This window comes from Pseudopodoces humilis, chromosome 7 (genome assembly GCF_049639895.1).
Source record: "Pseudopodoces humilis isolate 2021_Gansu_Grassland_sample_001 chromosome 7, ASM4963989v1, whole genome shotgun sequence".
Lineage (NCBI taxonomy): Eukaryota > Metazoa > Chordata > Aves > Passeriformes > Paridae > Pseudopodoces > Pseudopodoces humilis.
This window is the reverse complement of record NC_142206.1, coordinates 55,260,300-55,284,922: the sequence shown is the minus strand read 5'-3', so window position 1 is coordinate 55,284,922 and position 24,623 is coordinate 55,260,300. Positions and strand designations below refer to the sequence as shown.

General features: G+C 40.9%; 1 protein-coding gene across 3 annotated transcripts in view; it reads left to right on the top strand.

The window, feature by feature from the left end:
- The window catches only part of JAG2 (jagged canonical Notch ligand 2), a 68,775-nt gene extending 51,793 nt beyond the window's left edge, over positions 1–16,982 (top strand). For all 3 annotated transcript variants that reach the window (XM_088057997.1, XM_005520070.3, XM_088057998.1), the window contains 14 exons: positions 780–930; positions 1,206–1,370; positions 1,917–2,030; positions 3,026–3,139; positions 3,511–3,624; positions 4,550–4,666; positions 5,322–5,349; positions 6,200–6,285; positions 8,463–8,576; positions 8,775–8,890; positions 10,038–10,283; positions 10,723–10,854; positions 11,871–12,027; positions 14,672–16,982. In XM_088057997.1, the coding sequence (XP_087914123.1) occupies positions 780–930; positions 1,206–1,370; positions 1,917–2,030; positions 3,026–3,139; positions 3,511–3,624; positions 4,550–4,666; positions 5,322–5,349; positions 6,200–6,285; positions 8,463–8,576; positions 8,775–8,890; positions 10,038–10,283; positions 10,723–10,854; positions 11,871–12,027; positions 14,672–15,144 (2,127 nt within the window). In that variant the 3' untranslated portion in view covers positions 15,145–16,982. The remainder of the gene's footprint in view (positions 1–779; positions 931–1,205; positions 1,371–1,916; positions 2,031–3,025; positions 3,140–3,510; positions 3,625–4,549; positions 4,667–5,321; positions 5,350–6,199; positions 6,286–8,462; positions 8,577–8,774; positions 8,891–10,037; positions 10,284–10,722; positions 10,855–11,870; positions 12,028–14,671) is intronic.
- Positions 16,983–24,623: the final 7,641 nt, after the last annotated feature.

Below are 24,623 nucleotides of genomic sequence, written 5' to 3'. Positions count from 1 at the left end.
AGTCTGTGATCTTGTGTTTCAGTCTAAATCAGAAAGCAACAGAACATTTTTGCCCCAGCAATGTCTATGTTAAAGGCTGTATTGATGAAGGTGAGGTTTAAATTTTGCTCTCTGGATCAGATGGTCAGAGTTCAAAATGCATCTCAAGTAAATGTGTGTCAATTGGCATGGTGATGGTGTTTATTAAAATAAGGCCCCGAGCAGTTGGGTCTAACTAGACCTACTTTGAGCAGGAGGTGGGGAGTAGCTGACCTCTAGAGGTCCCTTCCAAGCTGTGTGGTTTTATAATAAACTCTATGTGTTAATTGAGATGGGAAGAGAATTTGCTCTAGGGGATGGGATATTGTTCAGGTTCTGTGTATTTTAAGTCTCTTGCAGACACAAAGCTGACAAGTGCACTGGTATTTAACTTGCCTTGTGGCACTTGGTATGTGGGTGTGAAGGACAGAGAAGTGACTTAAAATGATCCAGAGAAGTTGCAGTGAGATGTCTCCTAATGGCTTAAGTAATTATTTACTGACTTATTGCAAATGTGCTTATTCTGCCTCCTCCAAAGGAGTACTTTTTTAGCAGTGTCAGAAGTGCTTTGTGTTAGGATAGACTAAAGTAAGCTGAAGTTTCTGTCTTGCAGGATGGAATGCAATATTTATAATTCATAAACCTTCTTAAAACTTGAGGTTCCTTGTACATTAGCTTCATGTGTGTCTCAGGCAAAGCAGATAATGCTGCTTACTCCTGGGAAATGAAGCAGCTGCTGCTAACTGTGGTCTCTCTTACAGATGGATATTGATTTCTGTGAACCTAACCCTTGCCAGAATGGGGCTAAATGTTATGATCTGGGAGGAGATTATTACTGTGCCTGCCCTGATGACTATGATGGAAAAAATTGTTCTCATCTCAAGGACCACTGCAAGAACAATTCTTGTAAAGGTACCTCCTGTTGTCCATAAATCTGTCTTGATGGTGGTACATTAAAAAAAAAAAAAAGCATTTTGGGGAGCAGTATAATGCAGAAATGTTTTTATTGTGTTCAGTTGGACTTGATAAAATAATGAGGCAGTGAGGAATTACTTCTTATTTATAAAGAGGTAGATGGTAACTTGCAGCTAACAGAAAATTATGATCAATTTTAATTTTTATAAAAGGTCTCTTAAAACTAAAATCTGATACAGATCATTAATCTAAAGACCACACTTCTTTTTCAGTAATAGACAGCTGTACAATAGAAGTCTTCACTAATGCTACACAAGAAGGAATCCGTTTCATTTCATCCAATGTTTGTGGGCCTCATGGACGGTGTATTAGTCAGCCAGGAGGGAATTTCACTTGTGCCTGTGACAGAGGTTTTACTGGAACATACTGTCATGAAAGTAAGTAGGAGCTTGTAAAAGATCATTCTTTTTGCTCTAAATTTATTTTAAAGTTAACGTTATGAAGCTTTACAACATAAAACATTTAGATTTCAGTGAAGTTGCATAAGGCACTGTTTCAGATGTACTGCTTGAAATTGTTTCTTCTGGTAGCAGTCTTTGTAGTGCTTTATACTTCCTCTGTGACAGAAAACTGGTTTTAGTCCAACTTCAGTGTAAAAGTGTCTGTACCCACTACCTTGATGTACAATCTCACGAGCCACAGATTTCTCCAACGTGAGAACGATAAAGATGGAACTAGAACTTGTATTGCTGGTCTGGGTGTTTTTAAACCCCTGGATATTCTTGCCAGGTAAGCATAATGCTCTGATTTGACTTGCTACAAGGGAGACAGTACAGCCAGAAACCCTACCAGGCTTGAAAACAGATGTTTGAGCTTTTCTTCTGCATTTTCTTTGTGCTGCTTTTCCTAGAGACACTGTGTAGATCACTCCTCTGAGGAGGTGAGAACAACCTTGAGCAATAATTGTTGACATTTTGTTGTAGATATCAATGACTGCCTTGGGAAACCTTGCAAGAATGGTGGGACATGTATCGATGAAGTTGATTCATTTAGATGTTTCTGTTCAAGTGGCTGGGAAGGAGAGCTGTGTGACACAAGTGAGTACTGCTCTGTGTTGCAGGGCTAAATGATGCAGCTTTGCTGTAACAGAGATGGCTGGTATGTGCTTAATAATGGGGTAGTTTCTCTGTGCTATGACTGTCTTGTTCGCAGAAGTATTTTCAGAAATAACTTCAGGTAGCTGCTCGAAAAACCCCAGCTCCTCTAAGGAGCAGAATCTAATTTTTTGGTATAGTTCTTATCTTAGGAGAAAACTTCTCCTGGGGATAGGCAAAATTGTTGGCCAGGAAGTGAAGTAGGCCAGTTCATGGTTAAGACAACTCAGAGGAAACTGCAGTTGTTTCTTTTTCTGCTCTGAATGAAGCCCCTTCTAAAATATGATGGCAAGAACTCACTGAGACTTATTACAGGACATGCATCAATTAAGATGTGAAATATAGACTGAGCAGCTTTTGGCAGCTATTGCTGTCAAAACAGCCTTTTGTGTGGTCTAGATCAAGTTTATTCTGGAATACTTACATTCCACCTATTAAAATGCTTGTCTCAAGTGAAAGGAGTTTTCTGTAAAATCCATGATTGTTTAAGTATGTTTAATGTGTGCACATATGTATGTGGTTAAGCCACCTCTAATGGCTGTAACTCTGTTTTAAAACAGAACAGAAAAAGGGAGCCTTAACTGTCTCTCTCATCTCCCAGAATGTCCTGGGCTGAGGCTCCTGTTCAGGACACTGTGCTCCCCACTCAGAAAGAAAGCTCTTCCTGAAGTTCAGAATACAGCTGTTTGTAAAAACAAAGCTACTGCGGTGCTTTACTCAGGAGCCATACTGAATGGTCCTTCTAAGCTGTCAGAAGGTCTAATTCATGTTGTTCTGTATTAAATCAGATTATTTTCCTTGCTTGTACAAACATAACCTCATTTTTTTGTCTTCCTAAGTAGCACAAAATTTATTTTCTTTATAAAGAGATTTTTTCTGTTTTCTCATGGCCTTGGCTGGGCTAGATCATCTAATTTGAATAACTGGGTTTTTTTTAGATTTCAATGACTGCTCTCCTAACCCATGCCACAACGGTGGCCGATGCATTGATTTGGTAAATGACTTCTATTGTGAGTGTAAGAATGACTGGAAAGGCAAAACTTGTCACTCACGTAAGTGTTTTTTGCTTTGATCTTTAGATTACCCAAAGATTTATTTTCTTCTCATGGGACTGGAGTTCCTGAAATTTAAAATAAAACAATTGCAGTGAAAAAATAGGTGCACTTTCATTACCCCTTCCAGTTTCCCAGTCACAAAATGGAACATTTAAAAAATGTATTCCTTCATGTAGTGAAACAGTTTCGTGAGAGATGTCCTTAGAATCCATTCTTTGGGTTGTTTATTGTAATACAGCAAGCAAAATTATGCGTTTCTGATACTGGTGCATTTACATACAAAGTCTCTTTAATTCTGTGATTAAAAAGTACCTGTTTGTAACATTTAGCAAGACCAGAAATTAAAACTGCTTTCTTGTGGTGTGTAGGTGAATACCAGTGTGATGCAAACACTTGCAGTAATGGTGGGACATGCTATGATGATGGAGACACATTCCGCTGCTCATGTCCTCCAGAGTGGATAGGAAGTACTTGCAACACTGGTAAGTTTTAAAATTCTCTACAGCTGAAGCCAGAGGAAGCAGAGAAGTGTTTAAATAATCAACTGTTTAGTAAACAGACACAATGTTCTGGCTGGTGGGTCCAAAGCTGTTCCAGTTGGGTGGTGACTGAAATTTAATTTCTTCCACTCACCTGACATGATACTGATTTTTAGGAAGCTGTTCTCCTCTGGCTGCTTATATGGTCTTTTCCATAGCTTCTCTTTTAAGCAGTTTTAGAAAACTTGGACTTGTGTCTTGACTTTTCTGTTGGTCTTTAGAGGCCCTGTGTAAAGGTTTTCCTGGGAACTTAGTCCTCTGCTTGGCTTACAGAGTCACAAGGTTTGTGATCATGAGGTGTATGAGCAGGCATTCCCAGGAAAAATGAAATTAAGAGCTTCTACCTGGGGGATTTGCAGAGTTAATGCCTGCTGTAGGGAGCTACTTGATTCCCTGCCCTTTGGAGACTGAATGTAGTATGTGATGCATCTTTCTGAAAAGGAAACTTCCATTATGATCAGGAAGTTGAATGAAGATAATTTAGCACAGTCTAATTTTTAGATGCAATTGCAACTTTTAATCAAAGACTGAGCTTTAAATACTAGTATTTTATTTCAAAGAATGCCTCACAGCCTGGATAACTCTACCAAATAATTTAGCAGTACTTGAAGACTGCTTACACAAATGGGGCAGAAGGGAGGTAATTCCTTTTTAATAAAATGTCATGGTTTGGTTAAAAAATTGAATTGGGACGATGGTGAAGGTGGGTGAGAGACTGTCACGTGATTGAGTGTTTTGGAGTTTTTTGATCTTTTTGTAAGTTTTTAACTGTTGATTTAAACACTGTTTAAGGTTGTGATACTGACATACCCAGATGATAGGTACTCTTTGTTTTCTGGGCTAATAGACACTTTTTCTGTTTTCAAAGCTAAAAACAGCAGCTGTATTCTAAACCCTTGCATGAATGGTGGGACCTGTGTTGGCAGCGGAGATTCCTTCTCGTGCATCTGCAAAGAAGGATGGGAAGGACGCACGTGCACACAGAGTAAGGCTTTTCTCCTTTCTTCCCCTGCATCCCTCTGGGATATTGGGAGTGTCTGGCAGAGAGCTGTTAACTGGAACAAAGCGAGTTTATGGGGTTCATGTGCCAAAATATCTGAATCATTCAGAGTGGGAGGTAGGTAAAGAAGATGATGCTCGAGTAATGAATGAAGAGTTTGTCACGCTGCTTTTTGCATCCTGCCTCTGCCAAAATAAGACTCTTGGCCTTCTATAAAAATAAAATTTTTGGAAACGTGTGCAGAGCAGGAAAAAATACTCACACAAATAATAATTTTAATAATAAAGAGTATCTGGAAAGGCAGGCTGTAGTGTATAAGCCACTTTCTCTGAGGATAGCAGTAAACTGCTTTGACATACCAAGACAATGAATTGGTTAGGTGGAGTAAAGCCTGTAACTTTGTTTTTTTCCCCCCAAGGGTGTAGCATTGGGATTGGGAGGGAAACTCTAAATTTGAGTTCTGTTTTTACTCTGCCTACTGTTGATATATACGATAATTGAACTTTTTTTGCAAGTGTGGAAGAAAACATTCAGTTCTGTATATTTTTCTTACCAAATTTAGTGGCTTCTGAACTATAGTGCTATATTTTAGAAAATAAATTGTGCCACTATTTACACTATCCAATATTCTTTTTTTTAGATACCAATGATTGCAACCCTCATCCGTGGTATGTACACGAACTCCTGTCCTGTACCTATTGTGAAAATAAGTGATCACAGTAATACAGATTTACATTACAGATTAGAATTAATTTTACTCTGAAATAATTGAAGCCAGCCTCTGGAAAATATCTTATAACCTTTTTTTTTTGCTACGCCATATCTATTCCTTGACAGCACCAAAGACCACAAAATGACATTGAATTGATTCATGTATGAACAAATAGAAGTATTTTAGTGTAGTCTCCATGGTGGAACTGACCACTAAATTACAATGATATGAAGTGAATCACATGTGATAACATTTGAAGCATTTGTAATTAGAGTAAAAAATGAGAAATCAAAACCTGTTAGTTTATAGTAAATAATTTTAAACAATATAAAAATGTCCTGTTTGACCAATTACTATGTATAAACAGTTTAAAAACAAAACTGAATTTTTGGGAGATAAAACAGGAACATTTTAAGTACAGAGGTTGATATTTATGGTTGAAGGGGGAAAAAGCTTGTGTGGATGAGTCTACCTGGTCTTTCTCAGTTGTCCACTCTGATGCCATAATCTGTGCTTCATGTATTAAAAAAACAAACAAATTTGGAAAACTTTGGGCTTTCTTAGTGTTCACTTGAAAGTGCTGTTCCACCTCATTGAGTTCTCTGGATGTGCTTCCTCATGGATCTGTGCAGTGTTGCTGTTTAACTGCTGACTTGCTAAGCAATATTGTTTATCTAGCATTATGCTTTTGCTCTTGATAGAAATAAATTGTCCCTCAAAAGAGCAGCAGAATCTTTAATTAAAAAAGCTTTAATTGTCCAATGAAACAATGTAGATGGCTTGTTAACTGCACTTTTTATTTACAGTTACAACGGAGGGATCTGTGTTGATGGAGTGAACTGGTTCCGGTGTGAATGTGCCCCCGGCTTTGCTGGTCCTGACTGCAGAATTAGTAAGTACCTGCATGGGTAAAGACCTGGATGGTTGTACCACTCTGCACAAATTGGAAAGAACACCTGGTGACCCTTTGTGCATTAGCTTAGCTGAATTCCAAATAATGAAGCAGAAGCCACCTGTTAGCCAGGTACTGATACCTTGTAAATAATAGCAGGTTATGGTCTGTTACTCATTTCATTAAATGGCACTGAAATGAGTTGGCTTAAATCATGCTTAAAGCCTTGATTGCTGGATTTTCTTGGACAATTCTGTTTCTGGGGTTCTGGCTTCATAGAAGCTTAAATTTTAAATATTTCTCTGTTGATAAGCATCTTGTTGGTAAAGATAACATATATCTGAATGTGTTCCACTTAACGTAAGAAACCAAAATGCACTGAGACATTCCAAATGGAAACAAAAACATTGAGTGTAGTGCTGGCACATGAATAACAGAAGTATGATAAAGGTCTTTCAAAGCTGGAAAACAAATCTGTTACACTGCATTTATTCTGAAGGGTAGAGGCCAAAAAAGAAGGTCCTAAAAGTGTGTTGAAGTGTTGTGGAACAAGCTGCTGTGGGGGGTTTTGCTGTTTGGTTGTTTTTTTGGGTTGTTTTGGTTTTGTCTTTTTAAAGGAATTTTACCATTTTGACTTGAATGGATATATACCTTATTTTTACTTTCTGCTTTGGAAGATCAGACTTTGAATCTTCTGTAGTTTCAAGGTTCCTGGGCTTGGGTCTTTCCCACTCCATCAGTATGGTGATGTGCTTTCAGGTTGAGACTTCATCCTTATTCTGGCATAGAGAAAATAAACCAGCACTTCTGGATGGAGGGCAGCTGCAGCATTTGTGGAAGCATCAGCTTAGTGATGATACAGAATCAGGCATGGCAGATCATTGTGTGTCTAGATCCAGATACCCAGAAAGGGATATTGAATTCTCCCTGCCTGCTCCTCTTCCCCTTGAGGCTATACAAATACAAATACTGTGCATTTGTAATGGGGTTGCAGACATTTTTTACTTGTTTAGACTGGTATAGATGGAAGGAGTAGCTCTGAAAAAAATGCCTTTTATGGCTGATACAGAAACAAAGTTAAGTCACCTTTTTTAGCATAGAGGGTCTGGAGAATCTTAAATCTACATAGCATGAAGACAGGAGGAAAGAATAGTTAACCCTCTTGAAGTTTAGATCTTAGTGCACTTTTGAAGGAAGTTAGAATAGAACCAAAAGTTCTTCCACATCTATTGAATTGTTTTGCATTGCCTACAAGTGTAACAGTCTCACTGCTACCATTTACCACATTCACTTTCAGAGTCCTGTACTTCAAAATGAGCTGTTACCATGTGTTGGACAAGAGCTGGTGTTTAAACAGTTTTCTCCAGGGTTGTAAAGGGCATTCACACTCAATGAAGGGAAATTTTTCGAAAGATGCTTTGGAAGAGAGAGGTTCTGGATGAAAACGAGGCAGCTGGTGCCTGTGGCTCACAGCTTGATAAGTTGGTTTCTGTTGCATAGAGTATTGGTCACTTCCCCAGGATAACAAATGACACATTGCTGTCCATCTGAATGAACCATGCTTCCCTGCCTTTGTCCATTGGTTTCTGTGGCTGAGCCTCTAAATCTTTGATGTTTTTTTTTTAAAGAAGCTTTTATGCTAGGTGTCTATGCATTAAATTAATCTACTATTTCAAGGTTATTAATGTTCATGTGTTACAAACCAAACTGTTACTCTTCTGCCTTATAGTCACTTGTAATGCAGCAAATCACCTCTTTGAACATTGTTGAACAAGATCATTGTTCAGCTCTTGCACTCTGATAACTTCATGAAAGCACATGCTTTTGTATGAAGCCTTAATGTCTGAGATTAGTCCCAGAACAGGATGTGAGACTCGTTCTGTAGCTGAATGTGGACAAGGCAGTAACACCTTCATCTGTCCAACACCTCTGCTCTGTGAGATGAGTCAGCATATGACTGCTGTTTTGATTATTAGAACTTCAATTAGGTTGCAATTATGAGAAATCCGTTTCAGATTATTGCTGAAATGGCAGAACTGTTTAATTGCAAGATTAGTTCTGTAGCCACACTGTCCTTTGCTATAAAGAAAAGAGGTACTGTTAGATAACACCTCAGTAAATTATTAATTACAATGTCCTGTGTCCTTGTCACTGAGTTTTACCTATTTTCTGTCCAGATATTGATGAATGCCAGTCTTCTCCTTGTGGATATGGTGCCACCTGTATAGATGAAATAAATGGATACCGATGCACTTGTCCTCCTGGAAGAATTGGTCCTAGATGCCAAGAAGGTATTCCTATATCTGTAATCAACCTTTACCCAAAACACAATAGGGCACAATGTAGCCAGTATAAAGTTTATATCTATATATAGTAGTCTGATAGGTAAGGAACAGTAGCTAATATTTTTAATTTAGATTTGTATAATATTCATAACTAGAAGAGGTGAAGTGTCTGAATGTGCTTTTTGGTTTGTTTTTTTTCTTTAGTGATTGGAATTGGAAAGCCTTGCTGGCTTAAAGGAATGACCTTTCCCCATGGCAGCCGGTGGGAACAGGAGTGCAACAGCTGCCACTGCTTGGATGGACGTATTGACTGCACCAAGGTAGGCATTTTGGCCTATTTTCTTAAATTCCTGTTGCTGAAACAAACTCATTGTTCTTCGTGCACAAGTTAGTCTTTGTCTCCTCCAAATTTCCTTGTTTTTTTTTTTAAAAAAAAAGTGACTTCCTCTAAAAGTAACTTATGTTGTGGATTGTCTTTAATATCATAAGTTACTGTCCTGCTGTCTACCTGCTAGAACAGGCTCTCTAGACCATTTTTTGCAGAAAATTAAATACAAGCTGGAATAAACAATAAATAAATTTCAGTGCTGAAGCTTTGCAAACGCAGTTTTAGAACTCCTAATTTTGTGAAATGTGAGTTCCAAGGAGGACATGTAGGAAGAAATTTTCCCTGGGTGTTAACTGCCTTGTTGAATTGTCCTTTAGTAGCTTTATGAGTTGACAGCTTTCAACCTTTTTATATTTATTGTGGAATAGATCCTGGTGGTTTTGTGACTGAGGAAGAGTAAGACCTAAATGCAGATGGAGCATGTGCCTTAAATTCAATTTGTCCATGTGTGGTATTAGGTTTAGAAATCCCTATGTTCCTAATAGCTGTACAGTGCTATGTAGGATCTTGAAGGCTACATGAAACTGTAGAATATCCCACGTTGGAAGGGACTCACAAGGATCTTCCAAGTCCAGTTCCTGGAATGGAGCTGTGTTTGGAAATTTGCTGCACCCAGTAATTTGTGGGTACCAGCAAACTGTTACCGTTTGGGAGCATGGTTGGAGTGGTTGTGCTTATCACCAATGTGCATCAGCTCTTAACACATTCACCATTCTCTGACAGGGGTCTCAGTGTGAATGTTGAAGAAATTAATCTTTGTGGTGATATTTCTCTTTCTATATTGTAGAAGCCTAGAGGAGTAGATTTAAATAAACACTTAAATTTCTGTATAACTAACTGCAACAAATCCATCGACTTCTAAGGAGATATCCCAGTCAGTGGTTTCTCAGATTATCTTTGCACAGATTTTTACTCTTGTATCTGTACTAAATGTCCTCATTTCATGGAGAGCAGTTCCATCTGCTACTAGGACTACAGCAGTATCAAAAGATAGATATTTTTCAATGTGAATTGCTTCTTTGGATTTGCTGTATGAGAGTAACTACCTGTAAAAGTGCTTTGTTCTTTTTAATTTCTAGGTGTGGTGTGGAAAAAAGCCTTGTCTGTTACACAAATATTGGGATAATTCCAATAACCAGTGTCCCATGGGCCAAGAATGCCAGGAGAAGTATATGAAATGCTTTCAGCCACCATGCACAGACTGGGGAGAATGCAGTGCCTCTGAACCTCTGCCTAGCAATATCAAGTGTCTGCCTAATTCTGGGTACTTGGACAATGATTGTGCTAGGATTACTTTAATTTTTAATGGAGACAAAGTACCCCAGGTGAGAATGGAATTATTACTGAAGTATGGCAATATATGTAGGGATCTAGTCTATGTCACAGCATGAAAGATTAAGGTTTCTAGTATGGCTCCTTGCTATTATAAGCTTGCAAATTTTAGTACTTAACTCCTCTGTTGCTTTTAATTGTGCTTTGTCTAAATGATGAGGCAAAATTCAGGTTTGTACTATTTTATCTTCTTGAGTCTTGAAGAGCTATTTACATTTCAAGATGGGCTCAGACTGTACTAACACAATTATGCAAGCTCAGTTTTTTTGCCCTTCATTCCAAAACCCTGTTCTTCACTTTTCTGCCCTTTCTTGCTCCCTTCTTTGCTGCCTTCATCAGTTCTTAGCAACTGTGAGAACTCTGAAGATCCTTATGTTTACATGCTATTTATTACTTGAACTAAAATGGCACAATCTCCCTTGCTTCTAACAGGGCACTACAACAGAAAATATCTGTTCTGAAATCCGGTATTTACCAGCTACTAGGACTGTTTCTAGGGACAGAACTCTGATAATATTGTGTGATCCGTCTTACTCCACAGAGAACGCAGTGGAAGTTGCTATTGTAAGTATAAGACGTGTGTGTATATATGTATATATATACAAAAATGTTTTCTTATTAGTTTTTGCTGGGGAAGAAGTTGTTCAAGCTTGTTTCACTTGAATGCAGGTGGAACAATCCATGGCTTAGTCTTGTCTGCAAAGCAATTTTGTGATCTCACAATTTCCTACACTGCCAGAGAGCTGAAACTGCAGGTTTTGTTAATGATAGATGGCTACTACAGGCTTATGAGAAATTACTCTAAAGACTAGTTCAGCCCAAATTAGTGAACAGGTGCCTACTTGTTCTGTCAGAAATCTTGGGCTCTTGACCTCCTCAGTAAGGAGATATGGTTACATGTGGCAGGATTGTTTCTGTGAAGAGGTTTCTGCTGTGCATTTAGTGTATGGCTGCTTCAGGGATGTTCTTCAAACACAAGGTACTAAGTGAAAAGTGGAAGAAGGTGCAAGTTGAGTAGATGAAAGTCACTGTTATCCTAGTGAATTAAAGACTTGTTTTAGATGCATTTACAGCTCAATCACCCTATGCCTGTGTATAGCTTAGTTTTCAAGAAAAAGTTTTCATGATACCTATTTATCCAGGCAGAAGCTGGACTGTCTCTGCTAGTACTGTAAAGTGCATGCTGAGCCACAATGCAGGGAGCAAAGTGTATGGTATAAATAGAGCAGACTGTTACTAGTCCAAGCTTCTATCTGTATAATCCACATACCTTGAACTGCTCCAAACTATGACTCAGTTTAGCTCATCAGTTTAAGTAACATGGAAGTCACTGCCTTTCCTTTGAGGTGTGTTAAGTTAACAAGTAGGTGTGCTACCCACCAAGTCTGACACTGCATATGCAGTTTGGGTAGAGCCAGCTATGCTGTTGCTGTGGTAAGCTTTTAGAGTACTGTTTGTAGCTACTCTCAGGCAAATTCAACTGAGTGAACTCAATTAAGATGTTGCTAGATTTATAAAGTACGTTTCCATGGTTAGGCGACTGCAATAACTTCTTGCTTTCCCCCTTCACTCCCTTTTAGTCCTTTGTCCCGCACAGAGATGAACAAGATAACAGCCTCATTCAGAATGCTGCTAATACAATAGTAAATGCCATCACCAAGCGACAGAACAGCACGGTTATGTTGGCAGTAACTGAAGTCAAAGTCGAGACCATAGTTGTTGGGAATTCGTCATCAGGTAAGGTTCTAGTGCATACCTCCTCTGTGGTGTGATTTCTGTTCCCCTGCTGTATCAGACTTCTCTTATCTTTCTTTACACATTGGAGAAAATGATCCACCAGGTTATGTCTTCAGTTGCTGTTACTAACTGATGAGAAGGTGCCTTGGAGATAAAGATTCTGTCCTTGTGTTCTAGTTTAAACTTAACCTCATCCCTAACATGATTTTCCCAGATACTCTTGACATGGTTTTGCCTCTGACTTCCAGCCCAGCTCTCCAGCCGAAGCACACCTTTCATAAGATCAGGAGTTGTTCTTGTGTGCAGTTCCAATCCTGTCCAATTCTCCTACATTAACCTTAAAGCAACCTCAGCCCTTGATGCTGCTGGCACTGAGGCTGTGAAGAAATGAAAATATGGGGAGAAGGAAGGTGTGGTATGATACCAATCTCTTCTGAAGTGCCCGTGTGCTATCTATTTACCTTAACAAGAGTCAAAGATGCTTAGTTTCTTCCAATACTTGGCCATGATGTAAAATTTCACTCTCTTTTTCAACATGTGTTTTTCACTAGTGCACAGCTGGCTTTAAATGTAGCATTTGTTCCTCTTTAAGAGGATATAGTGTGATTGGAGACCTTTATCTCTGAATGCTGGCTCTCCAAGAGCTGTGCCAAAATAAGCTATTGGAGGTTTTGCATGGCTGTGTTCCTGCCTGGGGGAGGCAGGAGACAGGCTTGTGGAAGACCGCTGGTAGGCTCAAGTTCAACTAAGCCCCAGAGTGAAAATCTTACAATGGTAGGAGGCTCTCCCAACTTTTTCCTAGACCTCCCCAACATAATCTTCTGGAAGATCTTCCATCCATAGTCCAAACGATTAGCAGATTGCCTGGTTCCACTTCCCTTTCATTTTCCTTCTAGGAAATGCCTTTCATCTGTTAAAGTCTTGGCAAATGTGCTGTTTCCTCAGCTCTCCTGAAGGAGTGTGCCTGCTTTGTGCTTGCCTTAAACAGCAGTTGTGTACAAGATAAGGAATCTAGCTGGGATTTTGACATACCTCAGCCTCTGGCTTTTCTGATTGCATATTAAATTCTAGGGCTAAAGGGATGCATATTATTTTACCTCCTACCTCAATAAGATTTAAAGATTCTCCCAAAACAGTAGATTAATTTGGGTTCTCTTGCAAAATGGTTTCCAGACTCCTCATTTTAGTATGAGTGCTCAGCATTGACCACTGGCCCCGAGTTCTTTAAGTGGAGTTGTTATGAAACAATCTGTAACCTGTTTTTTGATTTTATTTGTTGTATTGCTGCCCCTTAATGGGTTAAGGTTGGTGAAAACCTACTAGAACTTGTGGTGTAAAGTCTCCCTATGTGTTGAGAATCTCATCCCATTCATGATATAATGTTAGGTTGCTTATGAAAAATCAGGATAGAGTAGCAGCTATGAGTGCAATCCTTCCCATAACTGTTAAAATACAGTTTTGAGATCCCTTGAGGCCAACCACATTGGCAGTTTACTCACCCTCCTTTACCAAAAGGAAATGTTTGAGAATGTGTCACATTCCACATAACAATGTGCTCAGAAGACACTTGAACATTGGAGCGAACGACCGTGGTGTTGAAACAGTGATTGTTTTTGTACAGTCATTTCCAGGTTATTCTATAAGCAGATGTCATAAAACTGCTGAGGGAATTTGTTTGGATCAGGCACTAGAGTGGTGGGTTGATAGTGTCTGTCTTCAGAGCTGTTGAATAACCCTGTTGCTCTCTATAAAAACACCTCATCTCTTGTTGCCCCTTACTATGTGTTTTTGCTTATCAAGAAGAACAGATAAAAGTTGTTATTCTCTCCTAGCTGTACAGCTCTTGAGGAAGGGGGGCAGAAGAAATCCAAATATACATACATTTTTCAGAAATATTTTCCTAGAGAAGTACTCTGTGTCTATGTAGCTGGGAGAACACTGTAGTGACGTTTGGATTGGGAGAGTAGAGAAAAGCAATTGGCACAACAACTTTTGTTTGTTCATTAAGCAGGGAAGACTTTTCTCTCTAGGGCCAATATTCTGATATTTCGCTCTGAGGTAGAACAGGAACTTCCTGAAGAATGCATGGCCAATTTGGTTACATAGACCTAACCTGTATGTTTTTGGAGATCATTGATCCATAAACGTCCATAGACACTGATGGTAAAGGACTGTTCTTTCTGATGATAAAATGCAGGACATATTTGTGGTGCAAGTCCCAGTACTTCTAGACCAACTTAGAGGCACAGTGCTCCATTGCCTGCCTTCTGCTAGGATAAGGTTTTTCTTCAGAGAAAATTACTCAAGGATTACTCAAGTTTTCTTGGCCAACTTTGTGTAGATGCTTGAGAAAGATGCTACTTAACAAAACCAGTTTGGCTGTTGGAGGGGATAAAATATCTCAAACAGAGCTTTCCTCCCTCATCATTCATCATGTGAAACTAAACTAGTAAAGAGCACTTTCACATGGACCTGGTGCATTCAGGCAGTTGTTATTGTGCTGTAATGACATCTTACTTCCTTTCTCCTAAAAACGGTTCAGGGGATCACCTGTAGTTAAGCATGGATGCTTCTCTTGCAAATGTCCGGTGCTATGTATCTTATTCTGTTAACGTGAGACTTTTTCTTTCCATTTGCCCTCTAGATTATTTGGTTCCAATTCTTTGTGCAGTATTTAGCATTGTGTGGCTGACTTGCATAATCATCTGCGTGTGGTGGACTCGGAAGAGAAGAAAAGAGAGAGAGAGAAGCCGTCCTCCCAGAGAAGAGGGTGCCAATAATCAGTGGGCACCTTTAAATCCCATAAGAAATCCTATAGACAGATCTTACAGTAACAAAGACATTCGTTATGAATGCAAAAACTTCATATCTCCTCAAAAGAGAACTTGTGATGCAGTAGAGGAGTATGTAGAGTATGAGGAAGAGGAGGATGAAGAGGAGGAAAGAGATGAGGAAATGGACAAATTCCTATCTCACAAACTCGCAAAGCCTTTGCCGACAAAGGTGTCTGACACATCAGAGAGCAGTCCAATAAAGAAATCCCATCAAATAGGCAAAATGGACAACAGATCTGTAAAAAATGTGAATGCATCAAACTTTGAAGGCAGTAGAGACTAACCTGTATTTGGGATGTGGGCAGACTGCGCCTGCGCTTTTGCTGGGGAGGGGAAAAATTGACATCTCCACTTTGCATCAAGGACTAAAAATATCTGGAGTCAAATGTTCATAGTTTCTTTATTTTGCGTAAAAAAAATAAATAAAAATAATAAATAAAATTTATTTTGTTTCTTTAGCCTTGTATAAATTATTCAATGACTGTCAGATGAAAAAAAATGAGTAATCTTTGATAGTTGCTATTTTTGTAAAGTTTACTTATAATACACTCGCTATGTGGCAGAGGAGAGGTTGTATTTTCAATATGTGTAAAGTTTATTACAAAAGACTGTACACTGTTTACAGAATGTATTTCTTTTTATTACTTACTCTAATTTAATGGTGGCTTTAAAACCTCCTGGTTGAGGAAATTGTGTGAACTTTAAACTGCTTTCTTGACTTGGATTCTCTATTAATGGCAGCTCACTGCACTTGTTACGTTAGTAGCTTCTGTAAGATTTTTTCCAAATTTGCCTTACACACTTTGTAATAGGAACAAAAAAAAAAAATATAGAGATCTTTCAACTGTGGTTTAAAAGTGGCCTTTTTATTTCTGTTTAATTACTTTAGAATTGCAGTATTGAAGCATGTGACAAGTGCCTTGAGATTAAACTTTTTCTATAGCAACTGTCAAAGACTGCCATATCAATATAGTAAAATTGTGAGAACTCTAGGTTCCCCAACTGACACAGTTTATTTTCTAATAGTGAAAGTGCTTTTTTTGTAAATATGTACATATTAAATGAATCACTCTGTATATTTGATTTAATAAGTTAAATATTTTGGTTTTTTTTTTTTACATGTCATTCCTTTTAATTTATGTTGCAGAAAAGGAGGTTCTATGGCAGTTTATAAGACTTTTTTTGGTATTATGTCCAGATTAGAAAATGATGTTAATACAATCAATGTTAGGAATCTGCTGGTCATTTGTATTTACATAGGAACATAACCACTTACATGTAAATAGATCCAGAAATGTTTGTTTATCCCCATGTTCAGCCCATCTCAAGAACACTAACGGGTGCATCTACTGTACAGTACCAACATAGAGAGGCATTGTTTTTTTCTTTTGTGAATATGTTAATTACATGTGGTATTACTTTTTTTTGCGTTTAAATACAGGCCTAATGAAGGGAACAATATTTTCCTCAATCTTGTTTCTGTTGTGCTTTATTCATCTTTTGCTCTAAAGGAAAAAAGCTGGCAAGCTCAGAGGATGGGGAGTACCTCAGTAGAAATGGTTAAATATTATGGAAGGCTTATGCTTTTCTTTTTTTTTTTTTTTTAAGGCTTTTATTATTGCTGTTAACTGGGCAGACTGTAAGTTTATTTTAATTACTGAAGAAGCATAACACTACATACACCTAGTTACCCTACCACTGAGAGGAACGGATGTCTGAGAGTGTAAACTCTGGCCCACAAACAATGTAAACATGAATGTTTTGAAACCAGTTATTTTATACAGGAATGCAGGATTTGCTTTGCAGGATCATCTGTTTTAGTACATTTTTTTGACATGTTCTTAAAAAAAAAATAAAACCTTTCAGAAAAGAAACTATTTATTAAAGCATTTTATAATGATGTTTGTTGTAACTTTTTTACTTGTGCTAAATATTCAAAACTTATTTTGATAACCTGGTTAGGAGTTAGTTTAGAAAAGGGTACTATCCTTCTCATGTTCCCCAGTATAATCCTGAGTATTTAAACCAAAACCACTTTTTTTCTGCTACTCTTGTAACTTTTTGTACTGTAATGCTGCTGTCTTCCATAATCTAATAAAATGATTCCCTCATTGTGTGTAAGATACTCCAGATTGTTGTTTGCTTTCTAAGTGCTTGGAGCTTGGATGTGACCAGGCTAAGCAGAGGAGAAAGTCCAGCTTTAATTCCTGGTCCTTCCCTTAACCCGAGCGTGCAGCACCGAGCGCCGGCGCTTCCTGAGCCAGCCCTGCAGCCTTGTCCCACGGCCAGCCTGTGGAGGAGGTGCTGTCCTCCTTAGAGACACCTGCAGCTCCCAAACTGGGGCTCTCCCTGCTGTGATAAACACCAGGGCTCCGTTCATCTGCCAGCAGCTGCACTGGATGATCCCTGTGGGCGCCATCCAGCTCGGGGTGTTCTGGGTGTCCCATGTGCCTGTTGTGCAGTGGTTCTCCTCCTGGCTGCTCAGTGAAGCCTTGTCTGACCAGAGTTTGGCTTCCTGGGGTGAGAAGAGGGCTGGCTGAGCATGCAGGGGCCTGAGGAGGAGATGTCCTTTCCTAACTGTGTTGGATTTTGAAGTAATGTCTCTCTACTCTGCAGCCATTCAGAGCTTTTACATGTCATGCTCCAATATCAGTTGAGGTCTATTCCTGTTTCTGTAACAGTTCCTTTATATGTTTAACATAGGAAAAGATGAATTCCTGCATGATAATATGGTATAAAAGTTGAATTTTTTTCTAATAGCGATCAGCATCTGAGGCAGAATTCTAGATTCTAGCAGAGTTTTTATTCTAGTTATCATACAGCTACTTTTTATTGCTTTTCTTGGAGAATTTGCTTGTCTTCATCATGACAGAAACAACTCTCAGCTGAGTCAGTTCTTAAAATCTGTTACCTTTCTCAAAAGGAGAAATAATAGATTTATATGTTTGGAATAAGGTCACTGCTGTTCCGTCATGTAGTCATGAGCTGGCTCATTGCTCCCAAAGGTGCAAATTCTGCTTATTCCCAGTACTGAAGCAGCATATGCTTCAGTATAAGGGGGCACACCGGTGGTCATCACCCACTGTTGTGAACAAAGGAACTGATCTATGTCCAGGAGTTGTTCCCCTGTGGATTTGCAAAATCACTGCAGGCAAGTGTTCAATTTTGTAGTGCTCTTTCCCTGCCAAAACCAAGAATTATTTGATGTCTCCTTCGTGTGATGAGTGAGTTATGTACACTGAGGTACGTGAAACAAGATTAATAAGGTTAGGAGGATAAACAAAAAAGTAAACTTTGCACAAATTGACCATGGTCGATTTTATGCAGATCTTATTTCTATGCTGCTCTTAAGTTACTTGTATGTCTCCACATGTTTCATCTCACCTTATTCAGTAGTTTTGTTTCCTCTTGATTTATTTTTACAGGAGATGTTGAACTCTTGCATCTCGAATACTTGCTGATGCACATGTGCTGAGCATTATGGTGCTGCCAGAATCTTCTCTGTTGCAAGAACGACATAATGAGACAAACCAATAAATGGACTCTTGTGATTTTTCTAAGTGATGAATAGTTGTGGGTTAATTTTTCTTCACTGATGCTCTATCCAAGACCTGATGTTAACCTGAAACACCTGCTGAGCTCAGTTTTTTTTTGGCCATTTGCTGTTCTTTGGTTTATTCTCCAGCAGGCCACATAATTATTCCTCTTCAGGTCTGACTGTGCTTGGATGAAAAGTTAATGTATCCAGTAAAATAACTGACTCTGCCCATACCTTTTCAAGAGCATGCCAAGGGTTGAAAGGTTTTTCAGTCACTGCCTTTAAAGCTGCAGAGGACACCAGTTGCTGTTCTAGTTATGAGGAAACTTGGACAAAAGGGATGGGGTTATAGCGTGTGACAAATTTGCAGAGGAATTTTGTGTTAGAGATACGGCGTGTGACTGAATTGAATTCCCTCATTTTACTGAGTGCTGGTGGGCCACCCTAGTGCTTTGGGTGCACTGGAGAAAGGATGAGCCTGAAGAGCAGTTCAAATAGCTTGTGAGCTGTCCTGGGCAGTTGGCATCCCTTAGGCAGTCTAGCAGTGACCTTTAGGAGGTTTCTTGTGAGTGAGAGGAGTAGAGATTGTCTTTGCTCTTTCTGCACTCTCAGCACTAAGGCTGGTGCTTGTATCAAGCTTAGAATATTGCTTTTGCTGTGAAAAAATTATGAGACTCTCATTGCTCTGTTCAGTGCTGCAAAGCAGTCCCTGGCTAGCCCTGTGTTCTTATTTCATCACAGGCAGTGAGATAAAGAGTGGGCTTATAAAACAGTAAAGGAATAAAAGGTCCCCTTGAGAATGAGAGATGACTAAATCTTTCCCAAGTCCATCCTCGTTTCTTTATAAGCATATGGGACTTTCTGCTTTTGCTCTGTATACATTTGCTCTGTGTATTTTTTCAGTGTGACAGGGACTTAGTCTAAGTGCAAAAATATCTCTTCTTCAACCACTTGATTGTAAACATGTGCTTGCAATCAAAAGTTTATAAATTAATGTCATAAGTAATATTCCTAAGTAGGAAGTTTTGGGTTTTTTATGAGAATCATTAAGTTTCATGGTTCACTGGGTCACCTTTTCCCTTGGAAAAGATAGATTGCATCCATCTAGGAAATCTGGATGGTTTATACGAATCTCCTTTTTATACTCTATTTACTATTTCTAGAGCAAGAAGAAACAGACAATGTACAGGGCAGTGTAGATTACAAATGAGCTGAACAGAGACCCACCTGTCCTGCTTCAAAGTTAATAATCTCTGCTTTTCTGCAGACAATCAGCATGATTTTGTACAAATCCTTCTCAAAGGATACTTTGCACTGTCTTTATGAAAGGAGTACATAAATCAACCACCTTGAGGGACCAATGAGCCAATCTTTAGAAGCTCAGAAGAAAAGCTCTATTTAGTTTTATTCCCTGGCAACAAAACTGCTTCTTCAGTTTTTTTCCTAGATGGGAAAAATCATGGAAAACTTATGCAATATTAAGGAGATGTCGTGTTTTCTCTCATATTAAAGTACTTCATCCATTATTACTTTTTATAACCACTGAAACACAAGGAATGAATGTTCTTTGCCGAAGAGTAACTAAGATTTCTTGGTTTCCAGCGGTGGATAAGGCAGAAGGATCTCTTTGCAGGTGTAAATGTGACATTCTGTAAGGATACAAGACCGTGATTAGGGAGGCAGGATGTTTTCTGACTTTTGGGCTCCCAAGAGAGGCTGATGCTTTCAAATGTTCTGGCAAAAAAAAGGACCCCACAGCCAACCGAATGCAAATCCTTCAGCCCTGTTGGGTAGGGAGAGACTTGTTAGCTTGTGGGTCTTTCTCAGCTGCTACCCTGTCTTTTCTTCCACCCATCTGAAGGAGGCTTGGGTTGGAGGGGACTTCTCCCTGTGGCAGATTTGGCTGATAGGCTGTGAAAGGAGCTTGGGCAGGGAGCTGTGGAGCAGGTTTGGAAACTGCTGTGGCAGCGGCCTACAGAAGGCCCTTTGAAGGCTTGGCCATCTGCCTGCAGGCATAACTCTGGGCATAACCCCACCTACTCATTCATGAAGCCCCACCTGTGGGTGGAAGTTGCTCTGCCAACAGCTGTACTGGTGCAGATCAAAGGTCCATCTACTGTAGCCTCCTCTGTCCCGCAGTGGCCGGTGGAAGACGCTTACACAAAGTGCAAGAGAGCAGCAAATTGCAGCATGAGCCCTTCCCACACCCATCCAGCTCATTCAGTCAGCAGTTTAGGGTCATATTTGATAGGCACCTCTCCTCTGTAGCATCATATCATCCTTTTTATGCTTTAGGCCTCCACAGCATCGTGTGGCAATGAGTTGCACAACTGCACCATGAATTGGGTAGAAAAGCGCTTCATTCTGTTTGTTGCAAACCTGCTCCTCAATGAGGTGATAAAAAAACAGCAAGCAGTTGTTCCATCTCCATCTCCACAACATTTGGGATTTACACTTCAGGCAGCACTTTCTCCCTAAGTCTTGGAGTTCAAAGTCAGTCTCTTTCCACTTGCAGACCTGTTCCAGGTCTCCAGCTGGTTTTCCTATATGACCTCTGTGCCCTTCCAAATTATTCTCTGTGCCTTTGGAGTCAGATTGACCAAACTGAACAGCATCTGATGTATGGGCATCCCACAAAGGCCAGCACTGTTCTGTACACTGTTCAGATCCTTTCTTGACCATCCCTGGTGCACTGATTTCCTTTTGACCCATGCTGGCTTCAAGACTGATGAGAAAGAAGAGGTGGTTGTTTCCTGCCTTGGCTCTGCATGCTGCTGGTTCTTGTTAGATCAAAGCTGTCTGAATCCCATTGTTCTGAGTGCTGGGATCCCTTGAGAAGCTCACCCCACCATGACTGTCTGCAAGGGGCAGCACTGGGGTGTGAGGGTCCACAGTGGGCCTGAGCATGGTGATCCTGTTTATTTGGGGCAGGGTTGGAGAGGGTGGATATGCCAATGACAAGGATTTGTGCACACCAGGCAGTACAGGAATGAGCCCTACAGCCTTCCCAGCAGCGAGGAGGCTGAAAAGGATGTGGGCATCAGTGAGGGTAGAAGAAGACTGTGTTCTGGGGAATGCTACATCAGTAATGTCTAGAGGTGAGGGTTAGGTAGGTACCACACTGCACTGGTTCGTCCCTCTTCAATTCCTCTGCTGCTGAAGAGCTGTGCCACAAGTCACAGCTGGCACAGTCTGTCTCAAAACTGGTGTATCCACCAAGAGCCCTGCACTCTTCAAGATGAGGCCAAAAGGGCCACATTAATGCTGCACCACCACCACTTGTGGTTTGCTGCTGGAGAGGCAGAAGGGAGAAAGAGGAAGAGGTGGGTGGCTGGTGGCCATTGCCCTGTGCCCTGCCCTGGGCAGACATGTGGCTGCTCAAACTGTGAGGAGAGCAGCCCAGGAGGCTTCTCCCCACCATTATTTATCAGAGAGCATCAGCTCTGGTTCATCACTGCCTGCCTCTTGGGAAAAGCTTACCCATGTCTGACAACTGCTTCAGTCAGCTCATTGTTTTAAGAGCAGAAGAAAGACTCTGGCAGGGATTTTTTAGGTCCAGATACCTGCAAGTGCTGGAAAAAATCAAGCGCAAAATTAGTTTTGTGTATCTAGGAGTTATAGTTTCAAATAAGCATGTAGGTGGAACATCATTACAAAATGGTGTATGATAGCTGTTGGGGAGAAGGGGGTGGGTTGTCCCTCCTTTTGTGCCCTTTCTAACTGTGGACCTGGGGCCTGACCTCCCCATGGGTTAGAAAATATGGGACAGTTTGTATCTGTTTCTCCTTCTGACATGTGGCTTATCTAAGTGCTTCCCTCTTTGGTGGTCCCCTCACTGATGTATGTCTGCATCACTGGGCTCCAATCCAAACTCCTCCATGTATTACTTACTAGGAGGTGCAAAGGGGTGACAGAAAGTGCTGAATCCCCCAGTCAGCCTGTGCAGGGAATGTGTCAACCAGCTCTTTTTCTGGCTGAGGTGAAATCCCTGACATGCTCTGCCTTCTGTGGGGCTAAAACTCCTCCAGACAGGACTGGTCCCTCCACGGGGCAACACAGGCTCAATATTTTCTCATCCCCACTTCCCAAAAGAAAACAGAAATGGTGAGTGCAGAAGCTTCTCAATGGGAGGTAAAACTTGCTGGACCCGGACACTTGGGCAAGTTAAAAGGTGAGTGTGGATCAGCAGGCTCTCTTCTCTATTTATTTTCAACCTTTTTTTTAATTTTTAATTAAATTATAACCATTTGCTCTCTCAAGACTTTCTTGAAGCATGCACTGGGAAGTGCAAGGGTGCTGCCTGGGCCCTCTGGGCCACTGGCATGTGCCTGGAGGCCACCCTCAGCCTGGAGAGGCTGGCTGGCATGGTGGCACTGCCCTCCTGCACGGCCCCAAGGCCCCACGGACACAGCAGGTCCCCTGACGTATTCTGACAGTCTGCTGGCACCACTTCCAGTGCAGATAAACCAGCGAGGTTATCTCAAGTGCAGCAATATCATCTAAAAAAGTGAGGAGGAGAACCCTCTTTGCACTGTGTCACCCTGGATAAAAAGCTGTTAATGGGCAGTGGTGGTGGGAGCAGAGAGCCAGCACCTTCTAGGGGCATGGTGTGGCAGCAGCCTGTGTGGGGGACCACAGCACAGGGCAGTGGAGGGAGCACATGGCCGACATTTTCCAGCCTGGGTGTTTGAATTTTGCTCTATATTTAGTGCCCTAAACGAGTGCTTTGATTCGCAGTGTTTCCAAGCACCTGCTGCTTCCATTGACTCTGGTGGTCTATATGGGTCCCAGCAATCCTCGGGGTTAAGCTGCTCTATCCACATGCCTAAATTTGGGTACTAAAGGTTGGGAGCTACGGGTGCTATATTCTGCTGGGGTTTGTGTTTCTCTTGCTGTGGGGCATGGTGCTAAACTGGGGTTCGTGGGCAATGTGTTTTCAAAACAAGGGTGGCTTTGATTTGCCAGTTTCTGGTTCGGCTCATCTGAGCAATTAATCATTTATTAGAACAGAGAGAGATTAAAACTTCAAGAAATAAAATCTGAATATAGGCTAGCTGCTTGTTCCCAGCAGCAGATGCCTGACACACAGAGTGTGGCTGGTGCAAGACATTCCTCTTGCAGTGGGAGCGTTTTCCAAGGCCTTTTCCCTGCACACCCAGTGGAGCTCTAATGCTGAATGCGACCACCCTGCTGTCAAAACCTCCAGCTGACTGTGACAGCTCAGTGGGGCACTGCTGCAAGTGGAGCCAGGGCTGTACTTTTAAGGAGCCCTGGTCTGGGACTAGGCATAAACAGTTTTCGTTTTCACGTTCATTTCCAGGGCAGGTAATTTATGTATCTTGGTAAGAACTGGCAACCACGTCCATGCTTCTGTCCCTTTGTAATATCCTGTTGTTGCTTTCCAGAGAAAAATACCAGCAGACATTCAAGGTTACTTCCTTGGCATGCTCTGTGTGTTTTCAGCCTGATTGTATCTGCACTGTGTAGATGTTTCCTGACATGCTGCATCTCCCCCGCTCTTGCATCACAGGCTGAGCAATAACTGTGCATGCTTTGCTGCAGCAGACCTTTCCTTTCTGACCACAGCCCCAGCTGTCTTTCACAGGCTTGCTCCCAGCCACCTTCCCTCCTTTGTCCAACTCCCAGATCGCTCCTCAGACGCTTCGTGGTGCTTGATAAACCTTGGATGTTGAAGCAGGTCCTTCTCCAGAGCAGGAGATGAACATGGCACAGATCAGACGCCCACACAGGTGCTGGAAAGGGCTCTCACCTCTCTTCTTTCCAGACAAATGAGGTCTCTCAAAGGTGGCTTTCAAAAGTGACCCTCGTGGCAGGCTGGTGCTCCCAAATGTTGTTCTGGGTCTCTGCAGCACCTGGAGGAGGAGCAGCCCCAGGATCCTGGTGCATGCCTGCTCCACTGACCTGGCACTGCTCCTTTTGCCCACCCAGACCCTGAGAAGTGTGAGTCCAGGTTTGTTGTTCCTCATTGCTCCAGGATGCCTTGACATTCCTTAAGGAGATGAGAGCTCATTCCCATCTCCAGTGCCAGGCCTGGGCTGTGGCAGCACATCCAGCCCCAGCACAGGGCCCATATCGCGCGTGGTGCTGCAGATGAAAGCTGTTGTTTGTTTACAAGCTCTCCTCAATTAGAACTCATTTGCTGCTCACACACTATATTTAAAAGCTCATGTTTAAATCAGCGCTGGTGATTTAGGAGTGCCTGT